This window comes from Haemaphysalis longicornis, unplaced genomic scaffold, assembly GCF_048455015.1.
Source record: "Haemaphysalis longicornis isolate Haplotype H1 unplaced genomic scaffold, Haemaphysalis longicornis Haplotype H1 scaffold_10, whole genome shotgun sequence".
Taxonomy (NCBI): Eukaryota; Metazoa; Arthropoda; class Arachnida; order Ixodida; family Ixodidae; genus Haemaphysalis; species Haemaphysalis longicornis.
This window is the reverse complement of record NW_027526204.1, coordinates 112,656,964-112,676,716: the sequence shown is the minus strand read 5'-3', so window position 1 is coordinate 112,676,716 and position 19,753 is coordinate 112,656,964. Positions and strand designations below refer to the sequence as shown.

General features: G+C 47.1%; 2 protein-coding genes across 3 annotated transcripts in view; one reads left to right on the top strand and one right to left on the bottom strand.

Moving 5' to 3' along the window:
• Positions 1–3,597, bottom strand: part of LOC144159137 (uncharacterized) — a 217,549-nt gene extending 213,952 nt beyond the window's left edge. Inside the window, exons 1-4 of one of the 2 annotated variants that reach the window (XR_013320244.1) lie at positions 3,440–3,597; positions 1,494–1,617; positions 864–897; positions 714–778 (exon numbers count right to left, since the gene is read on the bottom strand). Coding sequence is in view for 1 of the 2 variants with exons in the window: in XM_077690439.1 (XP_077546565.1) it covers positions 714–778; positions 864–897; positions 1,494–1,617; positions 3,440–3,443 (227 nt within the window). In the remaining variant the exon portion in view is untranslated. The remainder of the gene's footprint in view (positions 1–713; positions 779–863; positions 898–1,493; positions 1,618–3,439) is intronic. The other variant, XM_077690439.1, reaches the window with a different exon arrangement.
• Positions 3,598–6,122: 2,525 nt separating this feature from the next.
• The window catches only part of Med23 (mediator complex subunit 23), a 67,705-nt gene continuing 54,074 nt past the window's right edge, over positions 6,123–19,753 (top strand). Inside the window, exons 1-3 of the mRNA XM_077690432.1 lie at positions 6,123–6,392; positions 12,690–12,809; positions 13,390–13,514. Coding sequence (XP_077546558.1) covers positions 6,345–6,392; positions 12,690–12,809; positions 13,390–13,514 — 293 coding nt within the window. The 5' untranslated portion in view covers positions 6,123–6,344. The remainder of the gene's footprint in view (positions 6,393–12,689; positions 12,810–13,389; positions 13,515–19,753) is intronic.

The following is a 19,753-nucleotide window of genomic DNA, read 5'->3' as shown; positions in this document are numbered from 1 at the left end:
CGACCACGTCTCAAAGCCGTTTGGTCCCGTGCAACGCTCACAGAAGGAGGTGTGGCGAACGCGGCGTTCATTCACGGCGAACGCGCCGTTCCTCTTCGCCAGGCGCGAGTTGAGTCACGCAGCCAGAGGCGACCCAGCGGCGCGTGCATGGGAGGCTGCCGATCAGCCAATCGGCCACCGCCGCCATGCCGAGCAGAACGTCTGAAAACGGGGCCTTGTACGCAATGCCAAAAGCGGGCCCAGTGAATCACGCGATGCGCTTCGAGGGGTGTGTCACCGGGGATGTGTTTCCGGTCAAAAGGTGAAATTGCGCATCCGCCGCGAAACCGCTGCACGAAAGTAGTAAAGCTTTGCTTTAAAAAACAAGCCAGGTACAAATACTGTCAAAAACAAAGCAAAGGCAAAAAATGGCCCTTTGGGGTATGACGACGCCACCTGGGTTGATTAAGGGTAAATGAGGCTGCGCAATCGGCTGCAGAGCGGTTCTTGCGATTTCACTGCAGACATCGCGAACACACACGATTAGGCGGGAGAATTAACATTTTAACTTAAATTGATTAATTTTTCAGTGCATAAAGCATCGTTTGCTTCCGTACAATCGCTGGGGGCACTACAAAACACGAAATCTGTCGAATAAAACAAACTTGTATTTTGTCCACGTGGCCCCTTCAAAAGAAACAGCCTACGGTCATTTTAACACCATGGAAGCTTACCTGATATCTGTTACGCTAGATGTAGCCTCAGCAGTTTTATCCTGTAGAGTCGACAGCAGCGAATACTGCAGACCAAGCGAGAGAAGAATTGCTGATTAGTAATGGTTACATCAGAAGTACAATTTTTTGAAAACAGCAAATATGACTCACTTGCGAGCGTCCACTCTGGCATGCAACATCAATTCTGAAATACAGACAGGTATATCGCATTAGATGCATGCACAGATATGTATACACAAGGTTACGAGTTTTTGTAGGTGCAGAAAAATTGCCTTCTTTTTAGCTATTGCAAAGTCGCAATGTAAAAGCATAGAAAACTATAATTTTTTTTTTTTCTGAGCTATAATAATGCAAGACATCTGGGATGTAAATCAAATTTAGACAAAAAAGTGAGGTGTTACCATGCTGCTTCTATAAAGCACCACCGTGCAATACTACAGACAACATCGCTGATGGTGTGAAGTTATGTAAAATGAAATATCGGTCGCTGCTCGGCGTGACAGCTTACTCAAAGCAGAAATTTCTCCTACGACGATTTGAATACTGCGTTTCAAAAGTACAAGCTGTTCTTTTTTGTAATCTGAATCAAATCACGCAGTTAGGTTACGTTGGGTTTTGGGTCTGTATCAAAACTTTGTTGTTTTAAATTTCCCGCTCCTCCTCCTCAGCAGCACACTTTCCCGGAAGTTGCACCTTACAAAAAAGTTGGTCCGGTGTGACTTGGACACAACTGTCACGCAAGACTGAAAAAGTCCCTGACAGAGTTTTAAGATTGTTTACTTTTCGCCAGCAGCGCTGCAGTCGGCCAGCACAGAACGAGCGAAACTGGCGCCTGTCTCGTCAAAGTGGAGCACTTGCGCCAGCTTGGTCTCTAGTTGCTCCACCTTCACTTCACTGGAGGAATCTAGAAAAAAAAAAAAAGCAAAAAAAAAAAAAGCGGGTAAGTTGCTTGTACACAGCAGCGCTTGTGTTAATTGCAAGGGAGTGAACCTTTCTGAAATGTTGTATGCACGACTAAAAGGGTTTTAGAAATCTGCCTTTCAGTATTGTAGAAAACTTTCAGTGCTTATGATTTGTGGGAAAACCCGATAACTTTTCCCCCCTTCCAAACAAGCTTTTACATACTCGGTTAAACCCGATTTCACCAAGAAAAGTTGGAAGTTTAGAAAAATATGTGGTCGAAAAAGGGGCTGTAGCCTAAAAATAAATACCTCTGGCAGTGCGAAAATTTGCTGAAGACCAAAGAGTGTAAGTCATTCTAAACCAAGTGCACATGCGTTACCTCTATGAATAGGCATGCCTTTCCATAATGCTGTTTACTTCAATTAGGAACCACAAAAACTTGCTTGGAAGAGCGTTTTGCACACAGATGTTTGATGATAATTGCTGAGACGATTGATTGATTGTGGGGTTTAACACGCCCACGCTACACAGGCGATGAGGCGTGTCGTAGTGGAGGGCTCCAGATTAATTTTTACTACCTCGGGATCTTTAACGTGCGCCGAAATCTCGAACATACGGACAGTTTTGCTTTTCACCTCCATCAGAAAAGCGGCCGCCGCGGCCGGGAATCAAACCCACACCCTTGGGCTCAGCAGCACAACGCCTTAGCCATTGAGACACCGTGGCAGGCCAATTGCTGGGACAAGTATCAAGCGCTACACTAAAGATATTTGTGATTAAGAATTGAAGTGGTTCCGAGTTGTAGCATACTAAAAAGAATCTTTTCGAACTGCAGAGGCTGTGCGAGTTTTAGAATTCCGTTTTTTTAGTATATAGCCGTTCTTTGGTGTACACTACTCGCAAAAGTTCTTGAGACTTAAGGAGTATACTAATGATGCTGGATATTTTTAATTGTCTAAGATAGAGTAAGAACTATTTTTGAAAACTCAATTTTTCAACTTTTTGCAACTGTGAAAGAAATCATCCTCCTTTGATGCTTGCATTTGCGCAATTCTAAAACTGGGAAAACGAAGTACCCTGTACACCTTGGCAAATTATGCTGCGTTGGCCCCCATGATAGCGTTGACAACCTACTGCGAAAAGTGCTCCCTCATCCGTACTTGAACTCCGTACATAAATAGGATTTGTTCGGCCATCGTGCCGCTATTATTTTATTTTTTTTGCTATTTTATAAGCGTCAATTCAGCAACTACGACGATAAATATGTGTCGATAAGCTGTGCAAAGACACGCGAGCACAGAAAATACGCGGGCGAGCGCACGAACTAAGGTGCCCATTCTAGCCACCCTAGCACAAACTAACCGCACAAAGCATGTGCGGTTATTTTTCTGTGCAGCACATTCAGAGCAATAACCAAAATCTCAGCCACTTTCAGTACAAAGGTTATGTCGATTTCTTTCTAGGAAAACGCTAGAATTAATGTCAAAAAGACACGGCGTCTTTTTTCAACAACCTGGCATTTCCGAAAATGCCCACTTAGTGAAAGCAGATGAGGCACATAACGAATGAGAAACCAATGACACATTAGCAGAGGTCGACCATTACACTTGTTACAACGATGTGTATCTACTCTTGGTCGAGCAGAACCTATATCCTTACAGGAAGCTGTATCATCGATTACCATGGTTGACACTGCCGTCAGACTTAATGTAAAGAATCGGCAACAACTTCTTACTGCAGCGAGATGTCTTGCTCGCACGGAATTGTTAAACAGTGTTGAAAAGACATGGAAAGGTAGGCGGGACAATGTGCACTTAACTTACCCATGTTGCAGAGTACAACGAAACCAAACTGAAGAGTGAAGAGTAAAGTTTGAGCATAGAACAGGGAAGATTTCTTTTGAGCGTTTGAGCGGCAACTATTTGAAGTAACGGCGTGACGTCGTTGTTGTCGTTGTTTCAACGCGCCATAATGATGATGATGATAATCAATAACCTCTTTTTTTGTTTTTTTTTTTTTAAATTCGGCTGACAGCATGCGTCATCTCGCCTACGTTAGTGGTTAGCAACGTTTTTAGATTAACTCAGTTTGCAAACTGCGCCTTGAGAGGCGGCACCATTTTGTCGCCACTCCGAGAGGTGGCGCTGGCGTTGCGTTGAGATCTTATAGTTTGAGGAGCGGGGCTCGCTCCAGCCGTGTGTTTTCGCTGTGCTGTTGTAGCTCGGCTGTCCATCACGCCTTTATTAGCGCATTAACTCTGTGCTGCCATCGTGCATACATATTTTAGTGGATCTCTGAAGTGTCGGTGCGGTTTGTTGAGGTGCTCCGCGCCGGGCTGCCGTTCGGGGTATGCTTCAGCAGCGGCAAAGTCCGTGCCGCGGCATTTCTCCAAGTCGCCGAAGGATCGTTACGGCTTGAACGCGTGGAAAAGCGCGATTCCGCGGAAAGACTTCAAAGTTACGTCATAAACATACGTTTGTGGCATTCATTATGAGCCTTCAGACATCGTCATCTGCTACGAACACATCGTGAACGATAAAACTAAGGATACCGCGAGGCAGGTGGACCCTGAGGGAGAGCGCGGTGTCCCGTATTATCCCTAACATACTTGAGCATCTGTCCAAACAAAAGACGCCAAAGTCATGCAGAAAACCACCCAAAGGGAGTACAGTGGTTCCCACACATGTAGCGTCCTGCCGAAATGATGGGCATTTAACTGGCGAAAGTGATGGGCGGTGTAAAAACCGCCGAACTCAGCAGGAACTGTTTTGTGCCTCGCTGTTGTGCAGGGATTCAGCATATGTTCATCGTTTGAATCGTCGAATGTGAATACTTCGCCCAGCCAGCTCGAAGAGTCGGGGGGCATTGACAGAAGGCTGAAATAGTCAGGCAAAACTTGTTGGTTGAAGTTAGTTCAAGAGTTGTACACGTGCTTCTCCCGCCGTGCAGCTACAGCGATAAAAATCGGAATATTTACCCTCAGCTGACAAACCAGTAAGAATATAGCAACGTTTCTCCGCTACATTGTTGCCTTAAATATTAGCAGTTGGAGCAAATGGTATACCTGTCGCCAGGCATTTCATCAGCAACAACAGCCGTGAAAAGGGCAGTGTGTGGCACAACAGATGCACGGTGCTGTCAGATCAAAACTTTTACCCTACCCGGCGCGGTAGTTAAGGTTTAGTGCTGCTGGGCGCAAGGACGCGGGTTCGATTTCCGACCGCGGCGGCCTCTTTTCTGATAGATGCGGAAAGCGAAAACGCCCGTGTGTTCGAGATATCGGCGCACGTTAAAGATTCCTAGGTGGTCAAAATAATCTGGAGCCCTCCACTATGGGGCGCGCCTCAATTGCCTGTGTAGCGCCGGCACATTAAACCTCCTAAGCAGTCTGACTAGTCAAAACTGAGTTGTGTTGCCTATCTATTGACTGCAAAAAGAAACGAGCAGAAAAATCTACGTTGAAAAAGTTAGGAAGACAGCACAAACGATGGCACAATGGAAAAAATTGTCAGGCGAAACGCGTAAAATATTGGGCATATCCGGACTACGAGAAGACAAATTAAAGTTTCTGTGACCGTAATGGACAGTTAATCATATTTGCAAACCAACAAAAAAATAGCACGACAAATATTCTCATCCAAGGAATACTTTATTTCTGTCAAGAAAGCACATTAGACACCCCAAAGAAATAAAAACGTCGAAAAACATTGGTTTAATATTAAATTGGTTTATTTTGTTCCTTATTAATAAAGCCAACTACTGTTGCAGCGCTTGGTTTCCGATCGGTTCACTAATTTTGTTAGAATTGAAAATATACTTCTGTGAAAATGTACTTACTGCATTTGCTTCCGCATCATAAATAAAAATGACAAGGCATCCTTTCTTGATTCCAAGCGGGTGGTTGACTATTGTAGGCTTTTCCGCAGTTTCAACCGCGTAAGACGTGTTCGGGTATGCTTTAAATATTATTGAGGTATAAGGGATCCCGTACTGGGGTCCGTTGGAACGGGATGCGCCTGAAAGCAAGCGCACTGCGCAGCGTTTGCCTTGCCTTTTTCCCATCCGAAACAGAGCTTGTGTCTCCTCAAAATGGCAGTAAAAATGTAGAGCTCTTGTCACTAAAGCGGAAGATTAGAGCGAAGTTGGATTGTGCATTTCAAAGGTACATTAACGGTGTGTGGTGGGCGTTCACCGGCGCCTTTTCAAGCCAGGAGAAGCAGACGACGCGCCGAGACCGATCTCAACGCTACCGCAGCGCCACCGCCTGGTCGGCGACAGCAGCGGCCCGCGCCGCCGTGCTTGGAAGGCCGCGCTCTTTGCCAACTGACCTAATCTAAAAACGTTGGTGGTTAGTCATTGACATCGATTGACATATTCAAAACTAACAAGAAAAACTATTTTTATTTTAGTTTTGTTAAAAATTGCAGTAGAAACTTTTTTATATTGTTTTTAATAATGTTATTATGGAGGTAATTGATCATTTCTTCTCTCTCTGCTGCTATCATCACCAGCAGTTAAAAGACGCTCGCCGCGCGTGCGTGTTTTGCTGCCGGTTTCACGTTCTTCGCGCTGTCCAGAAAAACTTTTGTTTTGGTGCATTGTGAGGATGGAGTGAACAGAACAAAAGTTGCAGTTTGACTAGAGGCCGGTCCTCTAAAAATGTAGAGATACGTGCGCCGTAGTGCTTTTAGAAAAGAAGGAAGGCTTTGTCGTCTACCATTATTAGCCATGGCTGCGGTGGAGGTGCAGGTGTCCAGCTACATTGACAACGTTTTGGTAAGTTCTCTGACTTTGCTACCTGTGTCAGCTGCTTCAAATTATGCGAGGAGGGCCCGCATTTTGAACCGTAAAATGCCTACGGAACGTCTAATCCGTCAGCATACTACGTCTGTCGGGTTCGCGTAATATGCAAAGTTGTCTGTAGATCGCCGGAGTCAATCAGACTTTATTTTTGGCAGCTTGCGACGTGTTTTATAAAAGCCTAGGCTGGAGTGCCGTAAGCGGTGCCGAATTCCTCCCTACTCCGGCAACCCAGTTTCACTCCCCCTTCACATCTTGCGGTGAGAGCAGTCTGTCTTGAGCATTACTCAAACGGGTATACCACTCACTGATCAGCCAGCGCTATTTGTTACGGTTGTGTCTATTGTCACGGTAGCCGTGAGAATTACCTTCGGAGTTTTATCACGGCAACTTCCATGAAAGCCTGGCAGATCTAAACTTAGCTGAATGACATCGCCTAAAGTAGACTAAACAGACGTGAATCTACCTCTATTTCTCATAGGAAACCAATTGATAGTCCCGTACCTCGACCACCTTATTATTCGTGACAAATGTGTGGGCGAGATTTACCCCAACGTAACCTCACCACACCGAACCCAATGTAACCTTTATCCCAAACTAATGCAACCCAGTGTAACAAAGCCTACTCTAATCCAGCCCAACTGCAACGAACCTAAAGGTCTCTTCAATTTGGCTTGCACTGGCTGCACTAGTTCCGAAAAGTGCCGCAGTGCTGTCGGCTGGTTCAAGTGACAGTGACGATGACGACGCGGAGTACAGTGACTCCGACAACGAGTTTGACGACGTGTGCATTTTGGTAGCCTGCGCGTTGGTATGCGAAGAGTCCAATCATGTGCCTGGCTACGAGCGTGTTGTGAGCAGATACCACGAGCACGACTTCAAGAGGATTTTCAGGCTGTCGAAGGATTAACATTTTATTGCCTTAGCTCTAGATTCAGCATTTCGGCCTACTCTCTGAGCACTGTGCTAGGCTGTCAACAGTTACCAGCTCAGAAGACACGCCTCATTGTGCTTGTTTACATCGGCTCGCAAGTGTCGATGTATGCGATAGGAGACAAGTTTGACGTGACCGAGTTTTCGGTGTATTCGTGTCACATGGGTCATTCGCTTCCTCCACGTTCTTAGTGTTGAAGTCATCAGCTGCCCAAATAGCGTGGAGGAAGTGACTCGCATCAAGGCCGGGTTTCTCGCCAAGAGCAGTGGCAAGGACCCTAGAATGCCATTTGGTGCATTGACGGGTCACACATTGAAATACCAACGCTGAGAGAATTGGCCCAGTCCTACTTCAACCGCAAGAAGTGGCCATCCATCATTTTACTAGTCATCTGCGATGACAAGAACAAATTCCAAAACGTGTTCATCGGGTTCCCAAGCTCGGCACACAACGCCCGCGTCCTGAGAGCTCGTTCTTTGAATGTACAGCCCTTGATCAAGGAGAACTACATTCTTGGCATTCTTGGCGACATTGCATGCCCCTTGATGCCATGGCTGATGACCCCATTCGAGGACAACAAGCGTGCATTTCCCGCGTGGAAAAGAACTGTAATAGACGATGTAGCCAGCAAAGAGGGGTGATTGAAAACGCCTTTGGGCTCCTGAAACAGCGTTTCAGGAGGCTGTACTTTGTAGGCGCCGAAACTGTTGAGCAGTCCTGCTACATTGTAATGGCTGCATGTGGTCTACATAACTTGAGCAGCAATGAGCGAGACTTCTTGCAGGAGCTGACATCAGTGCGCCAAGGGGACGTGGGCAACGATGACTGCGATGAGGACTTCGATTGCAGTTACCCAGGCTATAGCCAGTCTCTGCGAGATTTCATTGCTAAAGAGCAGTTAGTAGTGGACACCCCTGCTCTGCCAACGCCAAGTCGACGCGCATATCCTACATCACTGAAACTGCTATGTTGTTGAGCTGCGTCCACTGTGAAAAGCTGGGAACTCTATGGGAAACGGTGGTGCTCACATCATGCGCAAACCATGTACCATCGGCGTCAAATGAAACGCGAACACGAAAATATGAACCTGAGCACACAAACAGCGCGCTTTCCATGCAAGCCAAAATGACGCGTGACTTGGTTACAAAAATAAAGTTGGGAAAAGTGGATTTCCAAACATACCAGTAGCATGCCATTATATGAACTCTACGAACAGTATTTTTCAATTTTGCACGTTCTGGTTCATATTTTCGTGTTCACATTTCATTTGACGCCGATAGTACGTGGAGAACATTTGCATGGAATTGAAAAGTGTGCAGTGCTGACACGACGACTTTATTGTGCGTTTGAAGTTTCTTTTTTCGCAAGCGCATCTATGAGGCGGTCAAACCTCTGCATGCGCCCCTCATGGCGCGTCGCTCTCGCTTCTTCCCACTTTTGCCTGGCTTGGAAGACCTTTCGCCTGGCCTCCTTTTGCTTTGCTTTGGCCGCCCCCATCTTTTGGAGCTTCTCCAAAAGGGGACCAAGCCGCGACCTGCTGTGCCGCACTCTCTTGGGTACGGGCCCCTCTTGTTCCCCACTGGTACACCCTCAGGAGGTCCTCTGGCCCTGGCCCTGTTGAAAGTTCATGTGGATGAATGTGAATGTCATGCCACTTGCAGCACTTTGCTTGCACTATGCAATTTCCACTCACCCTGGGTTCCCTCTTGGTAGAATCGCCTTCCCAGGCTCCAAAAGGACCCCTGAGTTCATGATGTGCTCCTTTTCTAATATCGAAGCAAGCTCCCCGTGTGCACGTTTCAGTGGTTAAACCAATGAACAGGTTAATGGGGTCCTGAGGTGACTCAGGTTATGAGGGAGGCCAAAACTGTTGAATAGTGCAATAAATAATTCCGACTTACCCCTCGTGTTCCCATCTTGGGGGGGGGGGGGATGGCCAGTAGAAAAGTTATTTCTTTTGGCCTTCTTGTATGACCGGTCCAAGGATTTCCACTCATTTTCGACTTGGGTGGCCCTCATATTGCCCAAGAACTCGGTGTTAAATCAGCTCAGTTATTTTCCGCCAGAGCCGTTTTATTGACCGAAACACAAAAGTTAAGAACATTTGAAGCGGATATACATAAAGTAAAGTAGCACTTGACCGACAGCAGTTGCACGCCGGGGGTGCACGATGTTTTATTTGGAACATTCTTACTAAAAATGCGCTGCTATTAGGTGCTGTTCTATCAGAATATCTGAATTTAGACTGCCACATATTTGCAGCACTCGAAGTAGGAGGAAAAGATATGCGAACTTTAGGATTCTGCGAGGAATTTTAAATTGCTCGGAAATAGAAATCCGAACGACAATGGCAGCGCGCCCCTGTACAGTTCATTTGCAGCTACTGTGTTCACGCAGAACGAGGGCAATTGTGGCATCCTGCGTGTAATCTAAAGTGACCAGACGTCCCAATTTAGTCGGGACACATCCCGGTTTTGCGGCTGTGGTCCTGCTGTCCGCGGCCTGCTTGTGAGACGGTGTTTTGTCCTGCTTTCGGCAGGAAATCTGGAAAACGGGTATCAAGCCCAGTGTCACTAATGGAAAGCTGGAGGAATGAAAGGGTCAAAAGAAACCGTCTGAGGAACTTCAGCAAAGGAGCGCCCGTGACGGGACTGAGTGAGAAACTGTTGCGTGTTTCTTGCTTAGTTTGATGTCTGAGCTGTTTTTTTTTTTTGAAGTTACAGCGTACCAACAAACCATTCAGTACACCCTTTTGTATTTGACGAAGAACGGTGCGTGGACGTGCTTCAGTACTTGTTTGCTTATTCAGCAAATAACGCAGCATTGCTCATCGAACAAAGGCCGAAAGAACTACGACACGAATGATGTTTCAGTTAAAACGAAATTGCATTAAGCCTTAATGTCCCTTCAAGCTAGGTGCCACATTCTTCCTTCAGCCCCCTGGGGTCCGTGGAATATGGTCACTTTAATGTAATCTTGCACACAAAGGATAGCATACCGGAGGGGGTTCTGCTTTTGCCCACCAAGTCCTTGAGCGCGGTGTACTGTGTAATGAAGAACTTGGTCCTCCGGGTACTCAACAGTCCTGCCTCGCCTTCAGCCAGTGTGGCCGCTCTGGCTGAAGAATTTGCGGCTTCAAATTCTCATTGTCCACTGCCGTGAGCCACAGCGTGACGTGCTGCCCGTCTGCAAAAATACACAACAGCAGCATGTATAAGGTTGGCACAGCCCTGGGAAAAACCGCAAACTGCGACCCAAAGCAACGTGACGAGGCCGACAGGGCTGCAACCACGAATAAAACCACTCCGGACCGCTACGTGTGTTTATCACCGGCATGCAACAACACGTACCCGATGTCTCGTAAAGGTAGCAGCCACTGCCGTCTTACATGGGCGACCCATCCGGGTTGTGAAGGAGGTACACGTCTTCCTCCACGTTGTCGATAAAGACGCGCGTGGTACACTTTTCCGGCACCTTCTTTTCAGCGAGTGCACGGTGACTCAGAACTAGTGCTGAGGTGGGCCTGCACTGTACTTGCACCTTGACAAAACGAGGGCGATGGTGCTGCGCCCCATGAACTGCAGTGTGCTGCCAGTGCAGCCAAATCGAACAGACCCTAAATGACCCAGTGCGACTACACCGAACACAACCTATGTTATATCCAGCCCAGAGGTCCTGTACGTTGATCACGGGATAATTGTGGGGGTAACCGTAATGCAAACAATTCGCAAACAGGATCCTGATTAGCGTAAACTTGTCACAATTTTAAAACTAAAAAAAAAAAAGTAAAGGAACGATTCCTGTATGCCGGTTTCAAATTTGAGTCTTTCCATTTCAAAGCAGGTACAGTAATCGAGCAATTTTCCGGACCTGGGTGGGAGCGAAAAATAGTCCGAATAAAAGAGCACTCTGAAAAATACGCGAGTCATTACTCCTGTGGGATAGCTGGTGGTTCCTTGGGAAAGTCCGAAATATCCAGCAAGTCCAAATTTTCGGAGTCTGAGAAAACAGTCTGCTACTGTACTATATTGCAGCACCGCAGAGGCAGCGATAAAAGCGAGTTTTCTTCAAATATTTTTCCCAAGGAAGGCTCGGGTGGTGTGTGTAGCCAATCAGGTGACGGCCAAAAGAAATTTGTGACGGCAATTCTCGCGGCTGCCGTGAGAATAGCTACTATCCTTATTGTGTCAGTCTCCATTGATAATTACAGATGAGTGCATGTAATTATTTACGGCTGCATCTGGCTACAACCACAGCCAAAGCAAGAAGTAGTAATTAGATAATTTACAGTAGCCCTAGCTAGTAAAAGAGTGGTAGCGTTTTGGTCTGTTGGGCAAAAGTCGAGACAGACTGCTCTGCCTGTGATTTGTGCAAAAATCATTACAGCAGTCATGGGCACGTTACCAGTAAAATGTAAGTGTTACAGTTACCTAAGCCAAAAAAGTAACTCTGTTACAGTTAGTGTGAAAAAGTAACATTGTTAGTTCTCCGTTACTATCGCAAACCAAATGATACTTAATAGAAACATACGAAGGCATGCGAGTAATCGAAACTGTACGTGGTAAAACCCTAGACATTGTAAACCCGGGTAAAACAGGGACACACTCAAACCCCACACCAGCAGTCGTGCATGCCTCTTTTTGTTGCATCAATTTTTTTGTTGTTGTTGTTGTTGGTGCACCTTTGATGTTGGGGAATTCGTCTGCAAAACTCATAATGTAGGATGAGTTGTTTCTTAAAGTTCGCATCCGAGAGCTTCCCCCTTTTAGGAGGTCTAATTGGATTTTTTTTTATTGTTTCCGCTTGAATTGAGCCGAAAAATTAGATTTAAGGAATCACCTAAATGACTGGCCCCCAACCTCAGTTTCTCAGTTTTCTGTAGAGAAGATCATCCTCTTAGCGCGACTGCCTCTCCTAAACTGCGAGGGGAGCTGCATTGTGGAAAGGTAAAAGGTGGGGAGGATATAAGAGATAAAATCCAAAAAAGTGGAGAGAGCAAACTGTATCGGCCTGTAACGAGTGTTGCTGTTGGATAATTTTTTTTTTAAAAAAGGGAAGTGACTAACAGTATGTCCTGTTACAGTTGCTGTGTAAAAAAGTAAGTGTTGCAGTTTCAAGTTCCTCCAACTTAAATGTAACTAGTTACCAGTAACACATAACTGATAACTAGTTAGTGCTCAAGACTTCGTGACAGTGGGTGTCCCTGGTATGAAACACAGTACAAAAATGTATGAAACATGGCATATAGTTATAGAATTGTTTTTTTTTTTTTTAATTAAATATGGTACAACACCTGTCGCAGCAACGAAAGCTTCAATGATCTCTTCCTTTTGCCGCAGCAAAATGACACGCTGGAAGAGGTGTTCAACTGCTTCATCATACACTCGCAAGAAATGCAGGAGTATAAGGAGCGGACGTACCAGGAGGACATTAAGACCCTGTTCTCTGGTATTCCACAGGTTAGTGTCGTGACCCATCTTGTGGGACCCGGGGCTGTACTATCAAAATGAGGATTTGTACCGCACGAATGAATTTTCACAAGAAAGAGATTATTTGCAACTTCATCCTTTAAGTGGGACGCCTCATTCCAACAACCTCAAAATACCTCATCTTCACATTCCAAGCTCATTTTCGCTTTCACACGGTAGGGAGGGTACTCTGAGCAGGTTCACAAATTCAGTTGCATCGACAAAGAAGTGTCCCAAAAATGGCATGCCTTCCGGTTCCCGCAAAACTTTCTCACGAGACAATATTTGTTACTGCATCCTTTCGGGGAGTGTCAGTGATGTGTAGCAGTATGATGTTTCGTTTTGACAAACTCATGAGGAAGCGTCTTCACATTCCAACTTGTCTTCGCTTTCAGGGTAGCCCGAGTGGGCTGGCAGAAGTGTCCAGAAAAAAAATAACTCTTTCTGATCCTTATGAAGCTTCCCCGCATTTAATTCAAAATGCCCCTTGTGGTTAGCGTTGATTAAATTTATGCGCATGGAAAACTATGAACAGCCTCACGGCTGTGCTTGTGCTCGCTACACTCTGCAGGAATCTCTGGACGTTGCGTTGAAGCAGTACATCTCGGTGGTCTCGAACCTGAGCAACCACCGTCAGATGCAGACGTTGCTGTCCCTTCTGCACCATGCGGTCACCGCCGGTGTCATTCAGCCCAAGTGAGTCACAGACAGCGAGGCGTTGCTTTTAGAAGTCTTTTAGACATCTTATAGACGTCTTTTAGACATCATTTGAATGTCAGTAGCAGCTACCATATGATTCTCGGTTTCACTAGCTCTGTGCAGCGTTTTTGAAGCTGCGAGGTGTGCCGAGATGTTGGCACTGCTCGGAATAAAGTAGTCTGAGGTAAAGCATAAGCTTTCTTCTTGCCGATGCAGGGGCGCGGAGGAACACAGTGTTGTCTGCCCACTCCTCTGATTGGCTTAAGCTGTGCCTTCTCTCGCCCCTCATTGGCTGATGTCAACCATAGCCTTGCCAGCAGTGTGCAGAGTTGGTAGAATGGAGTGTGGGCTTGTGCTGCTGCTTTATAATCACTGACACCCCGCACGGGGCACCTTGAGTATTCATGGTGACGGTGTTGGCGACACCGCGGACCCCGAGCCCCCAACATAAACTGTAACCTACCGTGGTGATGTGTTTAAAGGTGAAGGGTAGAAGCCTCAAACGGTGGCCGTCGGAGCCCAGGTCAAGCTCCGGCGGATGGGCTCCCTGTCTGTTTACCAGGCAGGGAGCTCCGGGACCTCTCAGGCTATCAGGGTAAGGTTTGAGAAGAAAGTACCCCCGTCCCCTGCTTTTTTCTATGCTGTATGGAAAATTCAAAACCCCCCTCCAAACGTGATCGGTCCCTGAAAAGGGGCCGCACCGAAGTATCTTTCCCTCCACTTTCAAGTATGAGCTTCCCAAAGCCAGACAAATACTCTCGTTTCCTTGTTGTCGAATCTCTTGATTCAGCTCGCCCTCTTGCTTCACAATCAGTATTTTTAATTACAAAATACCTTGATGGAATAATTGGGAAAACCTACAATGCCAAAAAACAACGCACAGGTGAAGTCCTTGTTGAAGTAAAAAACCAACAGCAGGCAACCACACTTCTTGGTCAGAAGAAAATGGTCGATCTGGACATCAGGGTCACACCCCACCGCAGCCTGAATAGCTCGCAGGGTGTGATCTCTGAGGCAGATCTTCTTAATGAGACAGATGCCGACATTCTTGAAGGTCTCAAGGATCAGGGTGTCACAGCCGTGCGCCGCATCACGATGCGTAGAGATGATAAGGTAATCCCCACGAAACACATTATCCTGACCTTCAACTGCTCCTCACTTCCTGACCATATCAACGCAGGGTTCATCCGATGCTCCATTCGTCCTTACATTCCAAACCCGCGCCGCTGCTTTAAGTGCCAGCGGTTCGGGCACGGAACCAACTCCTGCCGTGGTCGTCTGACCTGCGCAAAGTGCGCTCAGCATGATCATCCTTCCGATAATTGTCCATCGTCAACCCTCACCTGCGCCAACTGCCAGGGACCCCATGCCGCCTACTCTCGAACATGCGAGAAGTTTAAGCAGGAGAAGGCGATCATTAATGTGAAGGTAACTGAGAACATCACCTTCCCAGAGGCGCGAAAGAGGTTTGCCTCTTTCCCCCTGGGGAGGTACGCCGACGCGGCTCGCCGGGGGGCGGAGCGGCGTCTGGTGTCCACAGGGACCCAGTTCAGAGAGTCTGACCTGGTCCCTCCTCCGCCCCCCCCTGGGGTGCCTCAGGCAGCCCAATCCGTTGCCACGCCGCTTGCTGAGGCAGCAGCGGTTGTGGTGACAACCTCTTCTGTGGGAACCGGTGCGGCTCCCGCCTCTGCCTCCCCGTCCTCCAGTGCGTTGGAGGTTGCCGACCGGATGGACACCGGGGGCCCCGCATCGGCTCCCGCCGCCACCGCCCCTCCCGTGCCACCTCTGGTGCCCCGGACGCCCTCGGCGGTGGCAGCTCAAACAAAGGGCTCGCGAAAGGGGGCCAAGTCCGGGGGGCCTGGTCCGCCGGGCACCCTTCTGGCATCCGACGAGGAGATGGATGTCACGCCGTTCCTGCCTGCTACGCAGCGCAAGGAGCGGCCTCCGATGTCCAAGCAGACAGAAAAGCCTAAAAATCCTAGAATAACAGCCCCGAAAGACGACACATGAACAAACACACACACACACTCCAGTTATTCTTAAACTTAAATAATGGGAACAGAAAACATCATCCAATGGAACTGCAGAGGCCTCCTTAAAAATCTTGACGATGTGTATGAAATTCTGCATGCCAGTCAGCCAAGTGTCATGTGTCTCCAGGAAACCCACCTCAATTCTAAACAAACAAATTTCTTAAATAGGTACATGGTTTTCAGAAAGGACAGGGTTGGCTGCACACACTCTTCAGGAGGTGTGGCAATTGTCGCCCGGAAATCCTTAGCCTGCCACCCTGTCACTCTGAACACTGTCCTTGAGGCTGTAGCAATCCGTACGATAATATTTAATAGGTTAATAACGGTATGCTCCATTTACATTCGTCCTGATTTTGCACTTCTGAGCTCTGATTTCGAGGCGCTGGTTGACCAGCTGCCCGAACCATACATACTAACAGGCGACCTTAATGCGGACAACTCTCTTTGGGGCTCCTCCAGAACGGATGCCCGAGGTCGCCTGATAGAGAAGTTTCTTACATCCTCCGGAGCATGCCTTTTCAACAAAAAACAGCCTACATACCATAACTTAGGACACAATACATACTCGCATCTTGACTTGGCGATTGGTTCTGCAGTTCTCTTTCCATGTCTTGAGTGGGATGTGGGTACGGACCCATATGGTAGTGACCATTTCCCCACTTCCCTAACGTACATAGGTAAAGGCCCGAGCAGTCCATCTTCCCATAATAGGTTTAATGAATCGAAAGCAAACTGGAGTACATTCACACAAACATCTCAACTACACCACGCATCCATAAAACACCTACACGTGGAGGAAGCAGCCCAACTCGTCACGGCGCACATACTCGACGCCGCCGAAAAGACCATGCCCCAGGCCTCCAGTGCGTCCCGCAACCCAAGGAGGCCCTGGTGGAACGAGGACTGTAGGCGGGCGCGAGAGGCCCAGAACAAGGCGTGGGGTGTCCTTCGCCGGTACCCCACGTCAGATAACCTCATTTCTTTTAAACGGGCAAAGGCGTTAGGAAAACGTGTGCGTCGTGAGGCGAAAAGGGAGAGTTGGCGCACCTTCCTCACATCCATCAACTCATACACTGACACACACAAAGTCTGGACACGAATACGAAAACTAAAAGGACAACAGACACACAGCCTGCCCCTGGTTAGTACAACAGGGGACACACTGGAAGACCAGGCCAACACGCTTGCACAACACTTCGAACACGTGTCCAGTTCAGCACACTACACGAACACTTTCATGAAACACAAAACATCTGCGGAGAAGAAGTCACTGCGTGATAGCAATAAGTCGCACACTTCTTACAACTCTCCTTTTTCAATTTATGAGCTGAAGGCTGCTTTGACCACGTGTAAACCTTCAGCTCCAGGTGCAGATAAGATTACTTACACAATGATACAATTCTTACACTCAGACACCCTTGAAACACTCCTACACCTATACAACAAAATATGGCTTTCGGGGCACATTCCTCGCTCTTGGAAGGAGGCCATAGTAGTGGCTGTCCTAAAGGAAGGGAAGGACCCTTCCTCTCCTGCCAGTTATCGCCCCATTGCCCTGACAAGCTGCCTGTGTAAGCTCTTCGAGAAGATGATAAACAGGAGACTTGTGTACTTCTTAGAGTACAATGGTCTTCTCGAGAGCTGCCAGGCGGGCTTCAGGGCGGGGCGATCTACCAACGATCAACTCGTTGCGTTAGAGTCTTATATCAAAGATGCTTTCCTCCACAAGCAGTACTGCATGACGGTCTTCTTTGATCTTGAAAAGGCGTACGATACTGCTTGGCGGTACGGCATCCTTAGCGACTTGAAGTCCTTTGGCATGTCGGGTAACATGATGAACACGCTTGCCAGTTACCTGTCTGAAAGAACGTTTCGCGTGCGAGTTGGAACTGCACTTTCTAGGGTTCATGTGCAGGAAAACGGCGTGCCGCAAGGTGGAGTTTTAAGTTGCACCCTTTTTATTGTAAAAATGAATTCTCTTCGTAAGGCGCTACCACCATCGATTTCCTCCTCCATTTATGTAGACGACGTTCAATTATCCTTTAAGTCTTGTAACCTGTCTGTCTGCGAGCGCCAAGTCCAGCTTGGTGTGAACAAGCTAGCCGGCTGGGCAGATAGCAACGGTTTTAAATTTAATCCAGGAAAGTGCACTTGTGTTCTGTTTTCCAAGAGGCGTGGCATTCGGCCGGATCCAGACATTCGACTCCACGGTGTCCCTATTCCTGTCAAAAAGGAACACAAGTTTTTAGGTATAATCTTTGACGAAAAGCTCACATTCATCCCACACATAAAACAACTAAAACATAAATGCTTAAAAACAATGAATATCCTGAAGGTTCTGTCGCACATCTCTTTTGGTGCTGACAAACAACTTCTTTTACGTGTTTTTACCAGCTTGATAGGTTCACGACTGGACTATGGTAGCGTTGTCTATGGGTCAGCCACTAAAACATCCCTCAGAATGCTGGACCCTGTGCTTCATCTAGGGCTCCGCTTGTCCTGCGGTGCCTTTCGGACTAGTCCAGTCGAAAGTCTGTATGTAGAGTGCAACAAATGGAACCTACAACGTCAGCGAGCATACACAGACCTCCTTTATGCTTTTAAAATTTCATCCATGCCTCACCATCCTTTTAAATCAGTTTTTCATGATACCTCCATGACTGCACTACTCCTAAACCGACCATCGTTCTCTGCGCCCTTCTCTTACAGAGTTAGAGAGGAAGCGTTAGAGCTTGCTGTCTCCTTTTTAGACACCATCCAAAGTTCCGTAGCAGATTTCATAGCACCATGGCATCTCCGCCCTGTGTCATGCGACACATCTTTCACACATGTAGATAAAAACCGAGCTCCCACATGTGCAATTCAGCAGCACTTCTTGTATTTGCAGGAGAAGTATCATTATTCTGAATTTTATACGGATGCCTCTAAGACTTCCACCTCTGTGTCCTGCGCTGCGCATGGGCCCGGCCTTAGTGTCACTAGAATTCTTAACAGTAATACCAGTATCTTTACGGCAGAGGCTTATGGTGTACTTCTTGTTGTTAATCATGTCCTTCAAAGTCACATCCCACGATCCATTATCTATACAGACTCCCTCAGTGTTGTGCGGGCATTGTCTTCTACAAAGTCTTCAAAAAATCACGTTGTAAATCTTATCATCAAAGGTATTATGTCGGTGTATGTCCACAAATTTGAACTCGTCCTTTGCTGGGTCCCTGGCCACTGTGGTATAGCCGGGAACGAAGCCGCGGATCGAATGGCCGCTGCTGCTACACTCTCGAATGCAGTAGACATCACCACATTACCCTACACCGACGTGAAACCACACATCAAACAACAACTTCGCAAAACATGGCAAACACATTGGAGCGAACAGACAGACAACAAGTTACACGTAATAAAACCACACTTGGGACCATACACCACCGACACACGCAATAGATACACTGAAGTCGCCTTGGCTAGATTACGGATAGGGCACACTCACGCAACGCACTCGCACCTGCTCACTGGATCTCCAAGACCTCTGTGCAGCAGGTGCGGAGAGGCCCTATCCGTGATCCACATCCTCATAGAATGTAAGGCACTCGACAGTACACGACGCAAACACTTCCCTCAACTACACACACGACATATTCCACCACACCCATCATACTTCTTAGGAGATGATGCCATGTTTTCTGTTCAGCGCACGTTTAAGTTCCTATCAGAAGTTCACTTTTTACAACTCATCTCATACCACCCATAGCTTTTACCCCTGGTCCTATACACCAGCCACCTTATTTATTTTTAACCACTCTTGTTCTTCACCCTGGCCCTTTACACCAGCCATGCTCATAGCTTCTAACTGATTTTATTTCTTGTTCTCTCCTCATCAAATCACTTTGTGTTTGGCGCTCTTTGCCCATGTCGGCCTTGCGCCAATAAAATCAAACCATCATCATATAATCACTGACACTCTTAACTATAAAAGAGTGTGTCTCTAGATCCTCTTATCTTGTGACTGCATGAATACTGCCTTGTGTGTAACTTTAGAGGGTCAAAAATACTTCACTTATGCGCTGAGCAAAAAGTTGTAGAGGGTGCATATAAGGGCTTCGGGGTTTGTGACAGACAGTTATGCTTTTAAAATAAGGAGCTTGGAAATTAGGCAGGCTTTGGGATGGAAACCACTTTGTGCATGCCAGAAAGTTCGGCAACCTA